Source organism: Chaetodon auriga, chromosome 6, assembly GCF_051107435.1.
Source record: "Chaetodon auriga isolate fChaAug3 chromosome 6, fChaAug3.hap1, whole genome shotgun sequence".
Classification (NCBI taxonomy): Eukaryota; Metazoa; Chordata; class Actinopteri; order Chaetodontiformes; family Chaetodontidae; genus Chaetodon; species Chaetodon auriga.
Window position 1 is genome coordinate 4,913,393 of NC_135079.1, and position 15,012 is coordinate 4,928,404.

At 42.8% G+C, this 15,012-nt stretch overlaps 1 protein-coding gene across 1 annotated transcript; it reads left to right on the forward strand.

The window, feature by feature from the left end:
• The first annotated feature begins 701 nt into the window (after positions 1–701).
• Positions 702–12,417, forward strand: ticrr (TopBP1-interacting, checkpoint, and replication regulator). Its single transcript, XM_076732581.1, has 21 exons — positions 702–1,423; positions 1,719–1,932; positions 2,104–2,336; positions 3,085–3,316; positions 3,710–3,848; positions 4,016–4,143; positions 4,374–4,577; positions 4,720–4,865; positions 5,291–5,391; positions 5,598–5,691; positions 6,057–6,139; positions 6,376–6,606; positions 6,862–6,949; positions 7,147–7,219; positions 7,378–7,509; positions 7,648–7,738; positions 7,887–7,945; positions 8,185–8,453; positions 8,580–10,722; positions 10,959–11,087; positions 11,697–12,417. Exons 1-21 carry the CDS (start codon positions 749–751, stop codon positions 11,810–11,812), a joined length of 5,580 nt encoding a protein of 1,859 aa, XP_076588696.1. The 5' UTR covers positions 702–748; the 3' UTR covers positions 11,813–12,417.
• Positions 12,418–15,012: the final 2,595 nt, after the last annotated feature.

Genomic DNA, 15,012 nt, shown 5'->3' on the forward strand with positions numbered 1-15,012 from the left:
CTATTTGATTTTCCCCGATGTATGTGTACGATGCTTTACCGATGAGTAACTAGCTTTTTAAAAGTTAAATCTAAGTGGAGCCTGCCAATCATAGTCCTGTCTGTTCTTGTGTCATGTTTCGTGTAATACGTTTCTGTCTACATTTGATGGACGGTGCATTAGCCCAATGAAAAGTTGACTTAAGATTTTGGGCGAATCGACGACTCGCTTTTTCCTTATATTGGACCAATTGAGTTGTTGTTATTAAGAATGTAGCCAATCACAGCGTAGGGGGTGGCCTATCGTTCAAGGAGCGCGAACGGTTAAGGACACACCGCAACGAGAAAATGGCGAATGTAGAGCAGGTTGTGTACATGAGTAACGTTATACGAAAACTGTAAAGCAGTTTTAGCTAATACGAAGTACATAGGTGTATTTTCTACAGCGGATGCGAAGTTAATTCAAGAAATGGCGGGGGCCAAATCCGTACCACACTAGCCGAAGCTAATTTGTAAGTTGGTTACGTTAACTTGAGTCTCCGTAGCTACCGTAGCTAGCTAGCTGGGTAACTTCGTGTGACGTAGTAAAGATGAAGAGTCCTAGTTTTGGCAGCTGTAAATGGCGTCCCTGTGTCCACACACAATGAACATCCCATTGGACCAAATTCGTTAAACTAGTGACAACAGACTTAAATAGATTTTATCCAGGCTGACCTGTTTTCATGGCTTATCGTTGAGTCGAGGGCTCCGGGGTCACTTGGGTTGACGGTATGGCTTTGCACAACTTGGTTTTTGTCATTGATGTGGATTATGGAGATCACGATTCGGGCGATCAGCTGGATGTCAGGAATCATTTCGTGAAACGAGGAATATTACAAATTCTGCTGCATTTCAGCTACAAATATGGATTTGACAAAGTGCGCTGGGGTTATAAATTCTTTCAGTCCAAGACTGGTTGTAATGCCAGGCTCATATCAAGGGTGTCAGACTTCAAGGAGCTTCTCCACAAAACCTTTGATGATTTTGAAATAGAATTTGAAGCCAAGTTTGACGTGAAGGATAAACCGTGGTCTTCTCAGCAGAAGCATCAATCCAGTCAGTCTGCTTCAGTTCAAAACGCTCTCAGAGAAACCCTGCTGGACTTCCAATGGGACAGACCAGACATTACCTCTCCCACTAAACTGTCCCTGAGGCCCAGGAAGTCAAGCCGAGTTGGGAAACCCAGTGTTTCACAGGAGGATGATACTTCAAACAACGGGAGGAATGTGGTGTTTGTTGTCTCGGAGTGTCCACGGTCCAGGACGCAACTTGTGGACTATCTTTCTTTGGGAAACCATGACCTGCCTACAGATGTGACCGAGCACATTACATCCAGGGGTCTTCGTGATATGCTGGTCCAGCGACAGGTTGTGTTGCACTGGATTGACAGTAAATCACATGTCCAGGTGAGTGTAGCAGCACACACTGTTACAGTCGAAAATATTACAAAATGAATAAATCAATCAATGAATAATCTAACTTTTGGGAGAGAAAGTTTGGGGATGTTTTAAATCCTACATGGCTCAGGCATTAACACCAACTGTCCTCAGACTCTTTACTGTTTTACTAGCCTGTTTGAAATGTAGGATGACTATGAAAAACCAGTCATGAGTTACAGAGAACGAACTGCCAAAGTGCCCATGAAAACAAATTCCCTTTTCCCCTGAAGTTGGCAATCTAGATTTTTTTGTCTTGATGCAGGTTATGAGGTGTGAAGACCACCTTGGCTTTGACAAGCTGTCTGAGGTCCTAGCTCAGGTGGGTGGCAGAGTGATCCCTGTGGTTGCTCTGCTGAATCTCTGCTGCACTCAAGAGGCCTTTGCATTCAAGTCCAGCATTGGGTACCTGCTGTCCTCTGAAAGGCTCTACCGCCTGGCTTTTCCTGTCATCAGCGGTGTTCTGCGGTGGGAGCAAGGTTGGTAACATGGAAGTGAACTCTTATCTTCATCTGTTATAAATAAAACATGCCTTATAATAGCAGCTGTTAAAACTGTTCAAGTGATCTGATGCTGTGAGGATGTGAAACATAAAGTTGAAAATGAACAGCCTTTATTTGTGTTTGTTGTGTCACTCTTCACACAACCAGGTGATGTGACACAGAGCTGTGGCATCACGGTTGAGCCAGTGTCTCGCAGGCAGAGGCTTCTCCCAGAAAGAGTGGAAGTGTGCGTGAAAGGAGTGCTGCAGGGTTGGGGCTCCTCTTCACTGACACAGACCTCCACAGAGTCGTGGATGCTTCGGTTTTCCAGCAGCAGTGATCAGGGAGTTGGTGCCTTCCAGCATCTCCTGATGAAGCTGTCTGCTCATACTTTTCACATGGTGAGGCAAACTGTGTTTCAGTTCAACAATACAGTTGTCCCAGTTAAGGCTCTTTTGCAGTGTCCAACTGAAATTATATTTCTTTCTTTCTTTTTTATTTTTTTGGTCTGCTACAGCTTACATATCTGCCTTGTAAATCACTGGTCCTGTGTTTTCCTTTGTCTGTTTGCGAAGATGGTGACCTTTGCAGCCAGTCAAATCATACATGAAGCAGTAACATCTGTGTTTTGACCTCTCAGGCAAACCAGGTGGTCACACGATAGCCTGATACACAATGCAAGGGCCACAGACTTTAAACAACAGTCCACATTAGTTTCCTGCTGAAGACACCTGACCAGACTTACATACATTAACACACCTTTCGTGTCTTGCACCTTAGCTTGTTGAATTAGCAACCAAACAAACATTTGCTGGGGGAAAATGCCCTTCTTGTGTCAGTTTGCAGGCTAGATAGCTAATTAGCTTCTCAGCTGCAGCACATTAAACAGCATGTAACTGTACCTGCAAATGTCCCTTCAGTCCAGTGTGCTGTGTGTTAATACCAGTAGCAACTCCTTGTGTGCTCATGACATGTTGCTGGGGACAGCACAAGTTTGTTTACTTAGTCTCTTGGAAATTCCACAGAGTAATATTGTAACTGTTAAAAATAACAGATGTTTGTATCTGTTTCAACAGCTTCCCCTTTTTTTGTGGACATTTACTGATTCACTACTTTTTGATTGTTCTTGTATTTTGCTTGTTCCTTCAGCTTTGTGAGGTGAATGTCAACGGCCTGGCGTGCTCGGCTGTCCTCTCCCACATGTCACACTCTACAGCTCTGCTTACTGTTCACTGTGGAATCACTCAGCACGACCAGTTCCTGACCACTGAAATCATTGCCCCCGCCACAGCAGAAAGCTCAGCTGAACTGCCAGATGTTGTGAGCAGTGTTTTGGGAGTAGTGTATGACATCATGGAGGCGGATGGTGACAGTGTTGATGGTGAGGGTAGAAGAGATTCAGGATTCAAAGCATCAGAAGCATTTTAGGAGGAAGAATTTTCCCTGAAATGATTAGTAATTCTGTCAAACACACACATGATTATGTCACCAAAAATAAAATATGTTACCAAAAGGTTTTAGCTTGACTCACAGCTGTTGAAAGTACACAGTTTACTTTAATTGGGTTGTAAGTATAGGTTAAATTACAACCCTATTAATAATAGGGTTGTGATGTGATGTGTAATACTCTGTAATAGTAGAATACTTGTTGCATATTTATATTTCTAATGTATGTGTTGGCCTCATTGAACCTGCAAATATTAGAGACAGTGAAACTTTTAATGTGTTAGATGGTGGCTACTTATTGCTGTTTTGTTTTTCATTTGTCCCTCAGACCAGCCAAAGGATCATCAGGTTCCTGAGTGGGCTCAGAGGGAAGTTTGCCATGTCCCGCTGACCAAAGGCGTGTTGGAGTGTTGGTTCCCTCATTCAGACCAGTCAGGAGTGAGTTCCCACTTAATGGAATCAATGAGGTAAATACGATTTCAAGGTTGATTGTATAATACTTATGTAGTGCTTTTGAAGCAAAAGTTATATAAAGATTTAAACACAAAAATAATCAAAGTCAACCAAAAACAAACTCAATCTTGGCACAAAATGTGACACATGGTCCTGAGGTTTTGTTTACTTTGTTGGACAGATTACTTCATGCAGTGCCAGAGCAGAGAGAAGAGGAGGAGTCGTCTGTCCTCCAGCAGGAGCTGATCAGTGGTCTGGCTGAATTGTATCAGACATCACAGAATGCAAATAACAAGAGGGGCAAGAAATGTGAGGAAGCCTTATCTGATTTTTTTTTTTATGCATATTCCGGAGTTTCTATGAAGGTTGTGAAATTTGTGAAAGTACAGATGTTTAATTTAGGACATTAGCAATCACCAATTATTCTTTTAGACACAAGTAAAATAGTTTTTTTTTAAATAGCAAACGGAAGAAAAATGTTTAGTTTCTAGTATCATCAAGATTTTAACCTGAGCTAATTTTCCATCTGTGATCTACAGGTGGCGCCCAGCGCACACCAGTGAAACAGAAGATGAAGACCATGAGCCGCTCCCTCCAGATGCTGAATGTGGCGCGGCTGAATGTCAAAGCCCAGAAGAACCAGAATGAGGCTGAGCAGCTGGGGTTCGAGGGCAGGGGGCCTGACAGACAAGGGAAGAGACGATCAAGTGACAAGAACAAATCTGAAGGAATGAACACAATCAGTGAGTCTGCCCATTAAAACTGTACAACACTCAACAATCTTTCTGTGCAGCAAAGCAAACAATCTTATTTCCCAAAGTGTCAAACTCTTTGACACTGTGATAAAACAACAAATCAAGTCATGTATCGTCACCCTTTGCCCAGGTTTCACTAGTGAGGAAGAGCTGCTGTCCCATCTGAAGTCCAGTTATGAGAAGACTGTGGTAGAAAGAGACTCGGCCCTCCTCACGAGTGTCCAGCAGCTCACGTCTGCTGTGAAAATCTTTCTTGTGGCAGAGTCAGATGTGGAGGTGAGACACATGGCAGCTTTAAATGTATTTCAACATTTTGACCTGACCCACTTTGATTTTTGCTGCTTTCCATAATTTGATGGTGGATGAATTCATAGCTGGTTGCACAATTGTGGATAATCATACATTGTGATTTCAGTTTGCAGTTTGGTTAACTGGAAATATTGACAGTTTAGTATAAACTGATCTTGAACATGAGTGAATTTGTCTGTTTTTGTGTGTGTGTGTGTGGTTTTACTGGCAGCAGTGTTGATTGTAAAGTTAGACAGTAGCAGGAAGGTGGTTGTTGTTGGTAGCTGATATAAGATGCAGAACCTTTTATTACTGACATAATGGAAGCGTTCAGCGTATCACCTAAAGTACATTAAAGCTCAGATAGTTGGGTTATTAATATGCAGATCTAAAATTTTATGTCTTCTTTGCAGGTAAAGACCTCCCTGTTTGTCCAGCAGCACCTCCTCAAGACCAGCAAATCAATCAGACAGATCTATTGCATGGCTGCTGATGCTGATAGCAAAGTCAGAGAGTGAGTCATTTCTGACTTTGTGTCTTACTTTGTTTTTAGAGTCAGTTAAACATTTAAAACTCAGCCACTTCAACACCCGTCTGTGGTAATACCGGCTCTCCCAGGTGTGAAAGTTTAGCTTTTTTGCTATTAGTGGCTGGTCAACAGTCATTCTGTTCTTAAGTCAGTTATGATTAGGCGTCGGTAACACAGGTTGTCTCCCGTAGGTGCCAGCTACAGGCGTTGCTGAGGCTGGAGTTGTGCAGACTTTTCTCTTCAGAGCAGCCCGACTCCCTGGATGTTGATCAGATGGCAGAGGAGGTAAGATGTTGCTGTTGAGTCCCATTTATGTGCAAAGGCAGAAGAGTAACTGTGGCTACAGAGTATGTTGTTTCCTGTAAAAGTCAGCCCTGACATCCCTTTTTCAAGCCATTCTGATGACAAATAGATGGTCTCCTATCACAATTTGGCTGGTTGTTCATCTTGCCACAGTAAAGGTGTGAAACATGGCAATTATCTGAATGAAATGGAGCCTTGTTTAATTAATTGCCTACATTAATCACCACAAAATAATAAGATATCTGATGTATATAAATAAATCATTTTGACCACCAAAGTTTATTTCTTGAGCGCCACTAATTGAACAATTGAGCAAAAACAAACAGATCCTAAACTCTCCTCTTCAGGTGGCTGAAATGCTCCGGATAATCTCCCTAACAAAAGACCCAGTTTTCCTTGCAAGGTTCCTTCAAGACGAAGTCCTCCCAGGGTAAGTGTTCTGGCTTTTTTTTGTATTCCCCAGAAAAACCAAGAGGAATCAAGAGTTACCACACATTTAGTTGCAGATTCATGATTTCGAGTTTCCTGTACTCACTAACAAGCTTTTCCTTTTCGATTACCTTGAATCTTTAGTTTTAAAACCACCCTGATGAAAAGTGCCTGTTTTGAACATCACCTGGGTGCATCATGATAACTGTACTGAATTGTCTTTCTGTGTCATGGCAGGTTCCTGACAGCTGTGCCCAGAGTGCTTGCAGACATCTACCACAGTCTGGGCACCCAGCTCCCTGAAGCTCTGGTGGCCGTTCTGCCTGCTGACTTCTTCAGCGACGAGTCCGTTGCCAAGGACAGCGTTTCTCCGTCAGCCCCTTCACCTCCCCTCTCCACTCACAGCCAGGTTTCAGATGGCAGAGATTGCCTGCAGGACCTGCGAAATCGCTCAGCCAGCAAGAGGAAGTGAGTGGAGGCTAAATGTTAAAGACACTGTTTTCTTATTAAACATCAGGACTGGTCCTGAATTAAATAAATCTTAGATACTAAACAAAGAAGACACAGTTTAGTGAAAATGATTGTGCTCCTTGAATGTCACTGCAATGGAATCATACTCATTGAATTTTTAGTATTTAGGAGAATTTTTAGTTGTATGATTAAACCATGATGTATATATTTTGTAAGCTTTGTCTCAAGAATTAAAAGCTTTCCCCCTTTTAGGAGTGGGATGCTGACTCGTCATCGCAGTATGACAGAATCATCACAGAGTCTTCGTCAAATAGAGATGCCCAAAAAGGCTACAAGAGCTGTAAGTTGACCTTTAGATAATTATTCACTCCTGATAACTCTGATTATTGGATTTCTAACCTGCTTTGAGTCATCCAAAGTCACAACAACTTTCAAATGCATTTCTGTGTTGTCCTGTTTGAGAACCATCACTCAACTAAGACCTGAGATGATATTTGCACACAGAACACCTGACCGTCTTTATTGTGTTTTCATTAGTCCAAATCAAAGGTCTCTGTTGCTTTGGAGAAACCTGCTGCAGAACCAGAACCTCAGAAACAAGAAGCACAAGGTATGTTCTGTTTTACAGTCCTACAGGGGAGATTGTTCCATACTCTAATGATCTTATGAGCAGAAACCATTTTCGACACCTTTGAATCTGTTTGAAACAAAAGACATCACCACGTTAACGTTAGAGTCCTCAGCACAGACTATTCTGATTGTCCACAGAGGTGACGAAGGTGAGAAGAAACCTGTTCAATCAAGAGATCGTATCCCCCTCAAAGAAAGCCAAGCTGCCGAGGAGCCAGTCTGTGTCGGCTGTGGAAGGATTGAAACGCAAGCGATCTCATGAAAGTGAAGGTGAACACATTATTCTCCCAAATTAACTGTTCAGTGTGTTTTTCCGCTCATTGGAGTTTGTGCGACTGTGCCTCCTTTTCAGTTACGTGGATATTTTTAGCAATTTCTTTGACAGGAAATTGTTTTTGTTTTTTTCAGAGAGGCACAAACTTCTAACAAAGAAAGTGTGTGAAACACCCCATCACAAGCAAGTGTCCAGTCGCCTCCTGCACCGGCAGAAAATGGGAAGGTATGTTACCAATGGTTTGTCTTACTGAGATTTATTGATTATTTTGCAATACATTGATCCATTGTGTGACCCAGAAATCATCTGGAGCTGCTGATTTTTATGAGCTAAAAATCTTTCCCTGTGTGTTTTTCCGACGATCTGTTTTCAGGAGATCTGCCCCGACAGAGGAATGCATTGTGGAAGAGTCACCAGTAAAACCTGCAGAAGGTATTTTACTGACGCCACAGTTTTGTGTTTTTCTACACAGAATTTTTTTATGAATGTAAGAATTATAATCTGTCTTCGTCTTGTGCACAACGAAAGTATGTGTCGTCTTGTGAAATGAATGAAAGAAAAATTATAATTTACCTTGAAATTTATTTTTTGGGTACTTTGGACATTTTTACACTATTCAAGCACTGTAACCATAACAGGCCTTTTTTATTTGTGCTTTGGTTTTGTATCAGACCTAAGAAGGAGTCCAAGGCTAAAGAAATTTGCAAGAAGACACTCGAACACTTTCTACTCAAGTTCTCAACCTCGCTCCCGCAACCTGGACAGGGTTCTCTCTGCATCCCAGCTTACTGTCAGCGATGTCAGTGAGGTCAACATAAAAACAGTGCGCTCTCCCATGCGTCTTCTTTTTGGGGCTGCTGATTCCTCCAGTCCTTCCAATCAGTCTTATGCAACCAGGGCCACCAGGTCACGGCTGTCCACAGACTCGAGTGTCTTTGAGGTAAGTTCTCTTTTTAATAATATGGTTCACCAAACACAGTACCTGCATTAGTAGCTATGAAATAAAGTGGCCAAAGAAATCAGTTACGACAGATTTAATGAGATCTTTGATTGCTTTTCGTTTTAGAGTCCAAATAAAACACCAACAAAATCACCTGGCAGACGTGGGAGGGCTTTCCATCGGATCACAACACCCAGGACCCCTCGAACCCCAGGGACCCCCAAAACCCCACCCTCATCCAGGATGCATGTTGTCTGTGCTGCAGAGAGCCCCGTAGCAGGCAGCTCTCTTGGTATGGCTCTGAGAGGCAGTCCTTTCAGATCACCAGCCAGAAAGACCCTTGTGGCAGAGACCCCGACTAAGCAAAATCCTGTGAGGAGCCCACTGAAGGGTATTCTCAGGACTCCGGTCAAGGCCTTGGTCGAATGCCGAGCTTCTTCTGGATTACATCTCCTCAATAGCCCAGTTTCCAGGACTCCCAAGAAGAGCGTCACATGGTCTCCATCCCCTCGAAAATACAGAGTGGCAGAGAACAGCATTTCTTTCAAGGTGCCAGAGTCGCCTTGTATTGCATCCCGCACTTCTCCAAGACTGGTCAAATCACCCAAAACTTTCTGCAGTCCCGTCAAAAGCAGAAACACTAAAAGAGACATTTTCAAGACCCCTGAAAAGATTTGTCAGGTAAGCCCAGACAGGGTTTCTGAAAATGCAAACAGTGTTATTTTGAAGGATGAAAAAAATCAGAAGTCCTCTGACAAACGTCCCAACAGGATGAAAACACCTGAAAAAAGTGACACTGTTAGTCGAGTGGAACTGCCTCCTCCACAATCCACACCACCTCCAGACCACCGCCCCTTATCTAAATCCAACACCAGAACTCAGACCAGAACTCCGAGTCCTACTCACCAAATGATTACACGCTCTGGAAGAACTCCAGGAAAAAATTCAGACATCCCATCTCCATGTTATCAAGTGTTTACACCAGTGGGAGGTACTTCTGATTCAGAAGGGTCAGATACTTCAATAAAATCTCCTGCGAAGTCCCTGTTGAGAGCGAGGTCTGGTCAGGGTGTTAGAACCAGCAGACATAACTTGAGATCCCAGTGTAGTGAGAATGTCCCCTCCAAAATAGACACAGAATCAGCTGAGAACTGTCACCTCGTGGAAAAGAGCATGCAGTCAGATCCAAAGGAAGAGGTCCAGGCTGATACTGACTCCAGTTCCCATGCAGATTCACAGCAGTTTGACTCTTCACAAACTGCTGAATCCACAGAAGACGATAGTATGGACATTGTAGATGCAGCAGTTGTGAAGACCCAGTTCAGTGGAGGTCTCAGGATGAACATTAGCTTTTCACGGAAGCCTTCACTGTCCAGTGAAGACTTCCTGTCGAGCACCGTCTCTCCTAAACCACACGTGCCACCCCAGGGTACGCCTGGCCGGAGCTATGGCTTCCGACAGACCCCTGACCGCCAACAGAGGGAGGCTGCTGCTCGTTTGGGGTACGGAAATGAAGCCCCTCGATTTTCAACCCCTCGAGGCCCAGCAAAACCTCGTCAGCAAAAGGGCATGGGTACTCCGAACCCTCTGACTTACCAAGTGGAAATGGAGATGCAAACTTCAGGACTTCCCAAGCTCAGAATCAAACGTGCAGACTCCATGAACGCAGGTGATTTGGCCTCAGGAGCCCAGAGCCCATTGGTTGGTGTGAAACCTTCTCAGCTGGAAAGTCCCTTGGCTTTGTTCTCTAAGCACAGAGATCCTGGGTGTGTCTCACCATCGATCTGTACTCACGTCACCCCGGCCAAGAGCACGCCCAGAAAAGGTGGCAGCGTCCAGACTTACATCTGCCAGTCCTACACCCCTACACGGCATCCTGCGGGGACAGTGTCTCCAGTGGCAGTTGCAGAGATCATTCCCCTGACTCCTTCACCGCAGAGTGTAGGGAAGGTGACACCAGACAACCTCAACAGCTGGCCTCGCAGAAAGAGAGCGCAGATTGGAGTGGCTGGAGGCAAAGATCGTGGTTGGAAGGGGGAGCCTTTGCTGGTGGAGCTGCTGGAGGAAGCTGAGCTCGGAGTTAGCAGGTTGCAGGACCTTGAGGACACGGATGAGCCCTCAAGCAACAAAGCTGCAGATGCATCTCCTCTTTCTCCACTGGACGATTTGTGCTGGATGGAGAAGCTGGCTCATCAGGCTGACGGTGCTGATCCCCAGAGAGTGGAGGAAGAAGTCATCTTGACTGCTGGCGGTGGAGACGTCAAGTCATGTAAGTTATGATTGAGACATTCTCTAACAAGATGTTTGTCCTTTTTAAACACTTTCAAATTTAAAGTCCTTGGGTTATAATTGAAATGCTTTCATTTTAATTTAAAATACCATCTATATTCTGACCAAATGTTTAGTGAGAAGAAAGTTCAGATGTAAAGCTCTCAGAAAACTTTGTTCCTGAAACTACAGAATTAAAGTGTAACTCTGTCACTGCTGTTCTCTGCGTTTTGACAGTGGCGACCCCTCCCAGCTCGAAGGTGAGGAAGCCGGTGACAGCAAGCGGGATTCTGGCCCTCACTCACTCTCCGCTGTTGTTCAAGGGCAAAACTGGCTCTGCCGGTAAGAGAACTCCAAATTTTAAAGGTAAGAGGTAGAGTGTTTCAAGTAATTTGTGACCCAGGCCTCAGTCCTTGTTATGTGTAGAAATTAAAGTTTCCTGTTTCTACAGTGTAACAGAAAAAGAATTTGACTATAAAGACTAACTTTGGAAAATACAAGGCGTTGTTTTAAGACAGAGCTGGGAGAAAGAACAATACTTATGACCATGGTTTTGGAATAAGATGCTCAATCGTCACATGTAGAGCTGCAACAGTTAGTCTGTTCATGGATTTGCTGATGAACAGAAAATGTTTTGAAAATTGATTTTAGGTATCTTTCAAGCAAAATGCCAAAAACGATCTGGCTACAGCTTCTCAAATGTGACTGTTTGCTTGTTTTCTTGGTTGTGTCTGATACTAAACTGCATGTCTTTGACCTTTGAATAAAGTTTTGGATGGCTGGTGGAATAAAACAAACTATTTTAATACATTGTCTTGAGCTGTGGAAAATTACAGCTGCTATTTTCTCACATTTTATTGACTGAACGATGAATCAAGAAAATAATAATCCCTCCAAAAGTGAACCTGATCAATACAATAACCTTCCACCAGTGCTGCAAATTAACTAACACTCATTATTTCCTAAACTTTGTAGATGAGGCTGCGTCAGGGCGAAGGATAGACGATGGCGTGGAGGTCTCTCCCTTCAGCCAGCCGAGCAGACGCTCAAACACGGGGAGGAGCTACAGCAGGAAGAGACTCCTTCACTGACCCAGAAAACCATAAAACCAGCAGAAAGGTTGTCCCCTCTGTTTTTACTGTGAAGTTTTGAGCCTTATATTTCTTTGTGTTTTGTCAGGAGTGCTGTTGATGGCACATCTGAAAGATGTCTTTCAAGCACCACTCAAAAGGCTTTTTAGATCAATGATCCTTTTCAGTCTCCTCCACCAACACGTTTGGCCCTGACGTTTTCGGTTCGACCCACTGACTTTGATTTTAATCAGGACATTTTAGCATTTAAGATGATAGCTGATTTTTAGCACGGAGCTCAAAGCGCCGCAGTTCTGCCGAGACGTTTCAAATTGTCCTGAATGTTCCTGTTAATGAGTTCATCGTTCAGATTCTGCCGTGTTTTCAGCATGGCTCTTTCTAAAGCTAAGATTCTGATGTCTCATTCTGAAATGAGTCATGAATCAGTGATTTTAAAAATTGTAATCAGCAATTTTACAATCAAGTCTGAAGTCTAAATTTGTTGATATAAATACTTTTCATGTTTATTTATTTGTGTGTAAAAGGGAAGCCAACGATTGAGTCAGATTGTAAATATCTTATGTTGCCAAAGTTTTATGTAAATAAATCAGTTTTCTGAAGTAAGTTATTAAAGTTTTTTCTCCTTTTTTTTTAATCCTGCACTCACCCTGCTTTGTCAGGCTGCACACTTGGCAAAGCAGGCAAAGACTGGAAAACCCGACCAGCAGTGCAGACTGAACCACTTTACTGTACCAGCTTTCTTCTCTCTGAATGTGACTTTTATAATTCAGCAGCTGGCAGCAAATAAAAGGAAACCTGATACTTTCATCCCACAATCACAAACCTGTTCAGAGGTCAGTGCTCTAAAAGTATAAAACTCTTCATGTGCCTTCAGCAGGTGGTGCATTAATGATTGTTGCACACAGGAAATTACATTTTACAACAACCCCCAAAATTTACAATCCTGACTGTGATCAAGTATTTGATTTTGTTTGTTTCATCAGACCTGCTGGTGGTTTTGTACTGGAATTATTACTACAGTAAACCAGTATCAGGCTCCAGTTGTTTGCTGAAAAGTCAGATAAGGTGACACTCCTCTGGGCTGTGCTGTGCTTCTACACCAGTTTGGCAAGTGCGCTGCACCAGCCCGCCCCTGAAGTCTTTCACTGGAAAGGGATTGAAGTGAAAGACATCTTGATAATGGTACAATAAAGATTTTAAATACATATGAAATGAATCATGGCTGAAGTCTATTTAGCTGCTTTGCTTTGGCAGCAGTGGCAGCCTTCAGCCTTTGGATCGGCCTTTATCAGCTCCGCAGATCCAGACGCTGCGAGTTTCCCCTCATTCACATGCAAAACTGCTCAAGCTCTGTGATGTTGCACGGGGGCCGCGACACAACAGCAGCTTTCAAATCCTGCCACAGATGATGGATTGTGTCGAGGTCTGTGCTCTGACTTGGCTTCACAGCTTTAACGTTTTGGCACCGGACTTTTCGTGGACTTCCAGAAGCCTTTCAGGAGCCATTCACACCAGGCTCATGGTGTGGATGTTGGGGCCACAGGCCGCTAGGTGGCTCCCTTCACTGATTTGACATGCTTACCATTTCTTCCAATGTGTGTATTCTGAGGGAGATTCAGTAAACCATCTCTTTTGGGTCGTAGTGAAACAGTAAAGGAGGTAAATACTTTATGCTACGAGTCCTTTAGTTCTATATATGGACTTAGTTTGAGTAAATATGTACAAATGTCAGTCATTGAAGTTTATTGGGGTTTTGAAAAAAAGCCTAATTATGTCTGCTGTGTTTCAGTGTCGTAAAACCATAAAGCCAATCCAACCGAGGTGACGACATTCACTGTGAATTAACCACAGAAGGTTTTTCCCAACAGCACTTCTTACTTTTTTAAGTCTTGCAGGTGACTGAAGTTCAGCAGAGTAGTACTACAATATATGTTCGAATTCTTCCTGTGTCTTGTAAACTGACTCCACATCCTGCAGAACTGCATTGTGAACTTTGATCCAAGCACTGTACACCCACTGTTTCCTCTTTAATCCACCGATTATTGAATTATCCTCCATAAGGAGCTCAGGACCTGAATCTGGAACAGTGAGGACTCTGTTTGTAAACTAGAGACCGTAAAGTAGACTCATTACTGACTGCTGCAAATTAATTCTAATTAAAATGCTTTTTTAAATAGAGCATTGACAAAAATGAGGCGCCTGACTTTATACAGTACAGTTATGTACATGCATCAACAACATGTGACAGAAAAGTCTGGATAAATCAGATGAGGTCACAGTGTGGAAGTGGAAAACTGATCTGAGGTCTGTGGTGCCAGACGTTCAGGGGTTTCTTCAGTTATCTGCAGCTACAGCTCCATTAAAATCTTTTTAAAGAATCATATCAGAAAAACTCCACAGTTGCATAGCAGTTTAGGTTTCACAAAAAAAAAAAGAAAAAAACTTTTTTGGAGTTCAATTAACCGTCTGATATTACCTTTAGTGACATAGTGTTGTGTGATTGGACAAAAGAACCTTGTCCCTTTAATCTCAAATTAGGCGTGACGACGCATCATGAGGAAGTTGCAGCACTTTTTATGGTGTGAATGACTCGATCAACCTTGTGATAAGATTTACCGCAGAAAAGCTTCACTTATCCTGGTCTCTGTTTAAAGGAAAACAATGGCTGACTGTACTGTGTGTTTTTGGACTGTAGAGTGACTCGGTGTTGTTGGCCGGGGTGATGTGAAACCTTCCATTGCTGCAGCGCGGTTCACTGATGCCCTTCAGCATTCACACCACGTACTCCTCCACCACTGTCAAGCAAGCCATAATTATCTATGTGACTTCCTGTATAAGCAAATGTCATAATAAGATTCTTAGAGCGCACTCCGGTGGATTTCAATGTGCAAGTGAAAGTTAGACAAACGGGAATACTTTTTTTATATATATATAATTGTGACTTTTTAGATGCAGATATTTGCAGATTTTCATGAAGTAACAGGTAAGTTAATCACTTCACATCAGTAAAATAATCTTTTAGACCTATAAAGGTATAGGTCAGTGTGACTGTATGATGAGAGATTATATATTCTTTACTGATGTAAAAGTAACAATAGCACAATATATTCCAAAAATCCTGCATTCAGCATTTTGTGAGGAGAAGTATGTAAGTATTATCAGCAAAATCTAAAATCAAAACATAGTTATACTGTGTGCAT

What these genes read in the sequence shown, in the direction of transcription:
- ticrr (XM_076732581.1), top strand. Translation starts at nt 749, where the DNA reads ATGGCTTTGCACAACTTGGTTTTTGTCATTGATGTGGATTATGGAGAT. An exon ending in CAAGACGAAGTCCTCCCAGG is followed by an intron (nt 6,140 to 6,375) that starts GTAAGTGTTCTG and finishes GTGTCATGGCAG; the next exon opens with GTTCCTGACAGCTGTGCCCA. An exon ending in GCGATCTCATGAAAGTGAAG is followed by an intron (nt 7,510 to 7,647) that starts GTGAACACATTA and finishes TGTTTTTTTCAG; the next exon opens with AGAGGCACAAACTTCTAACA.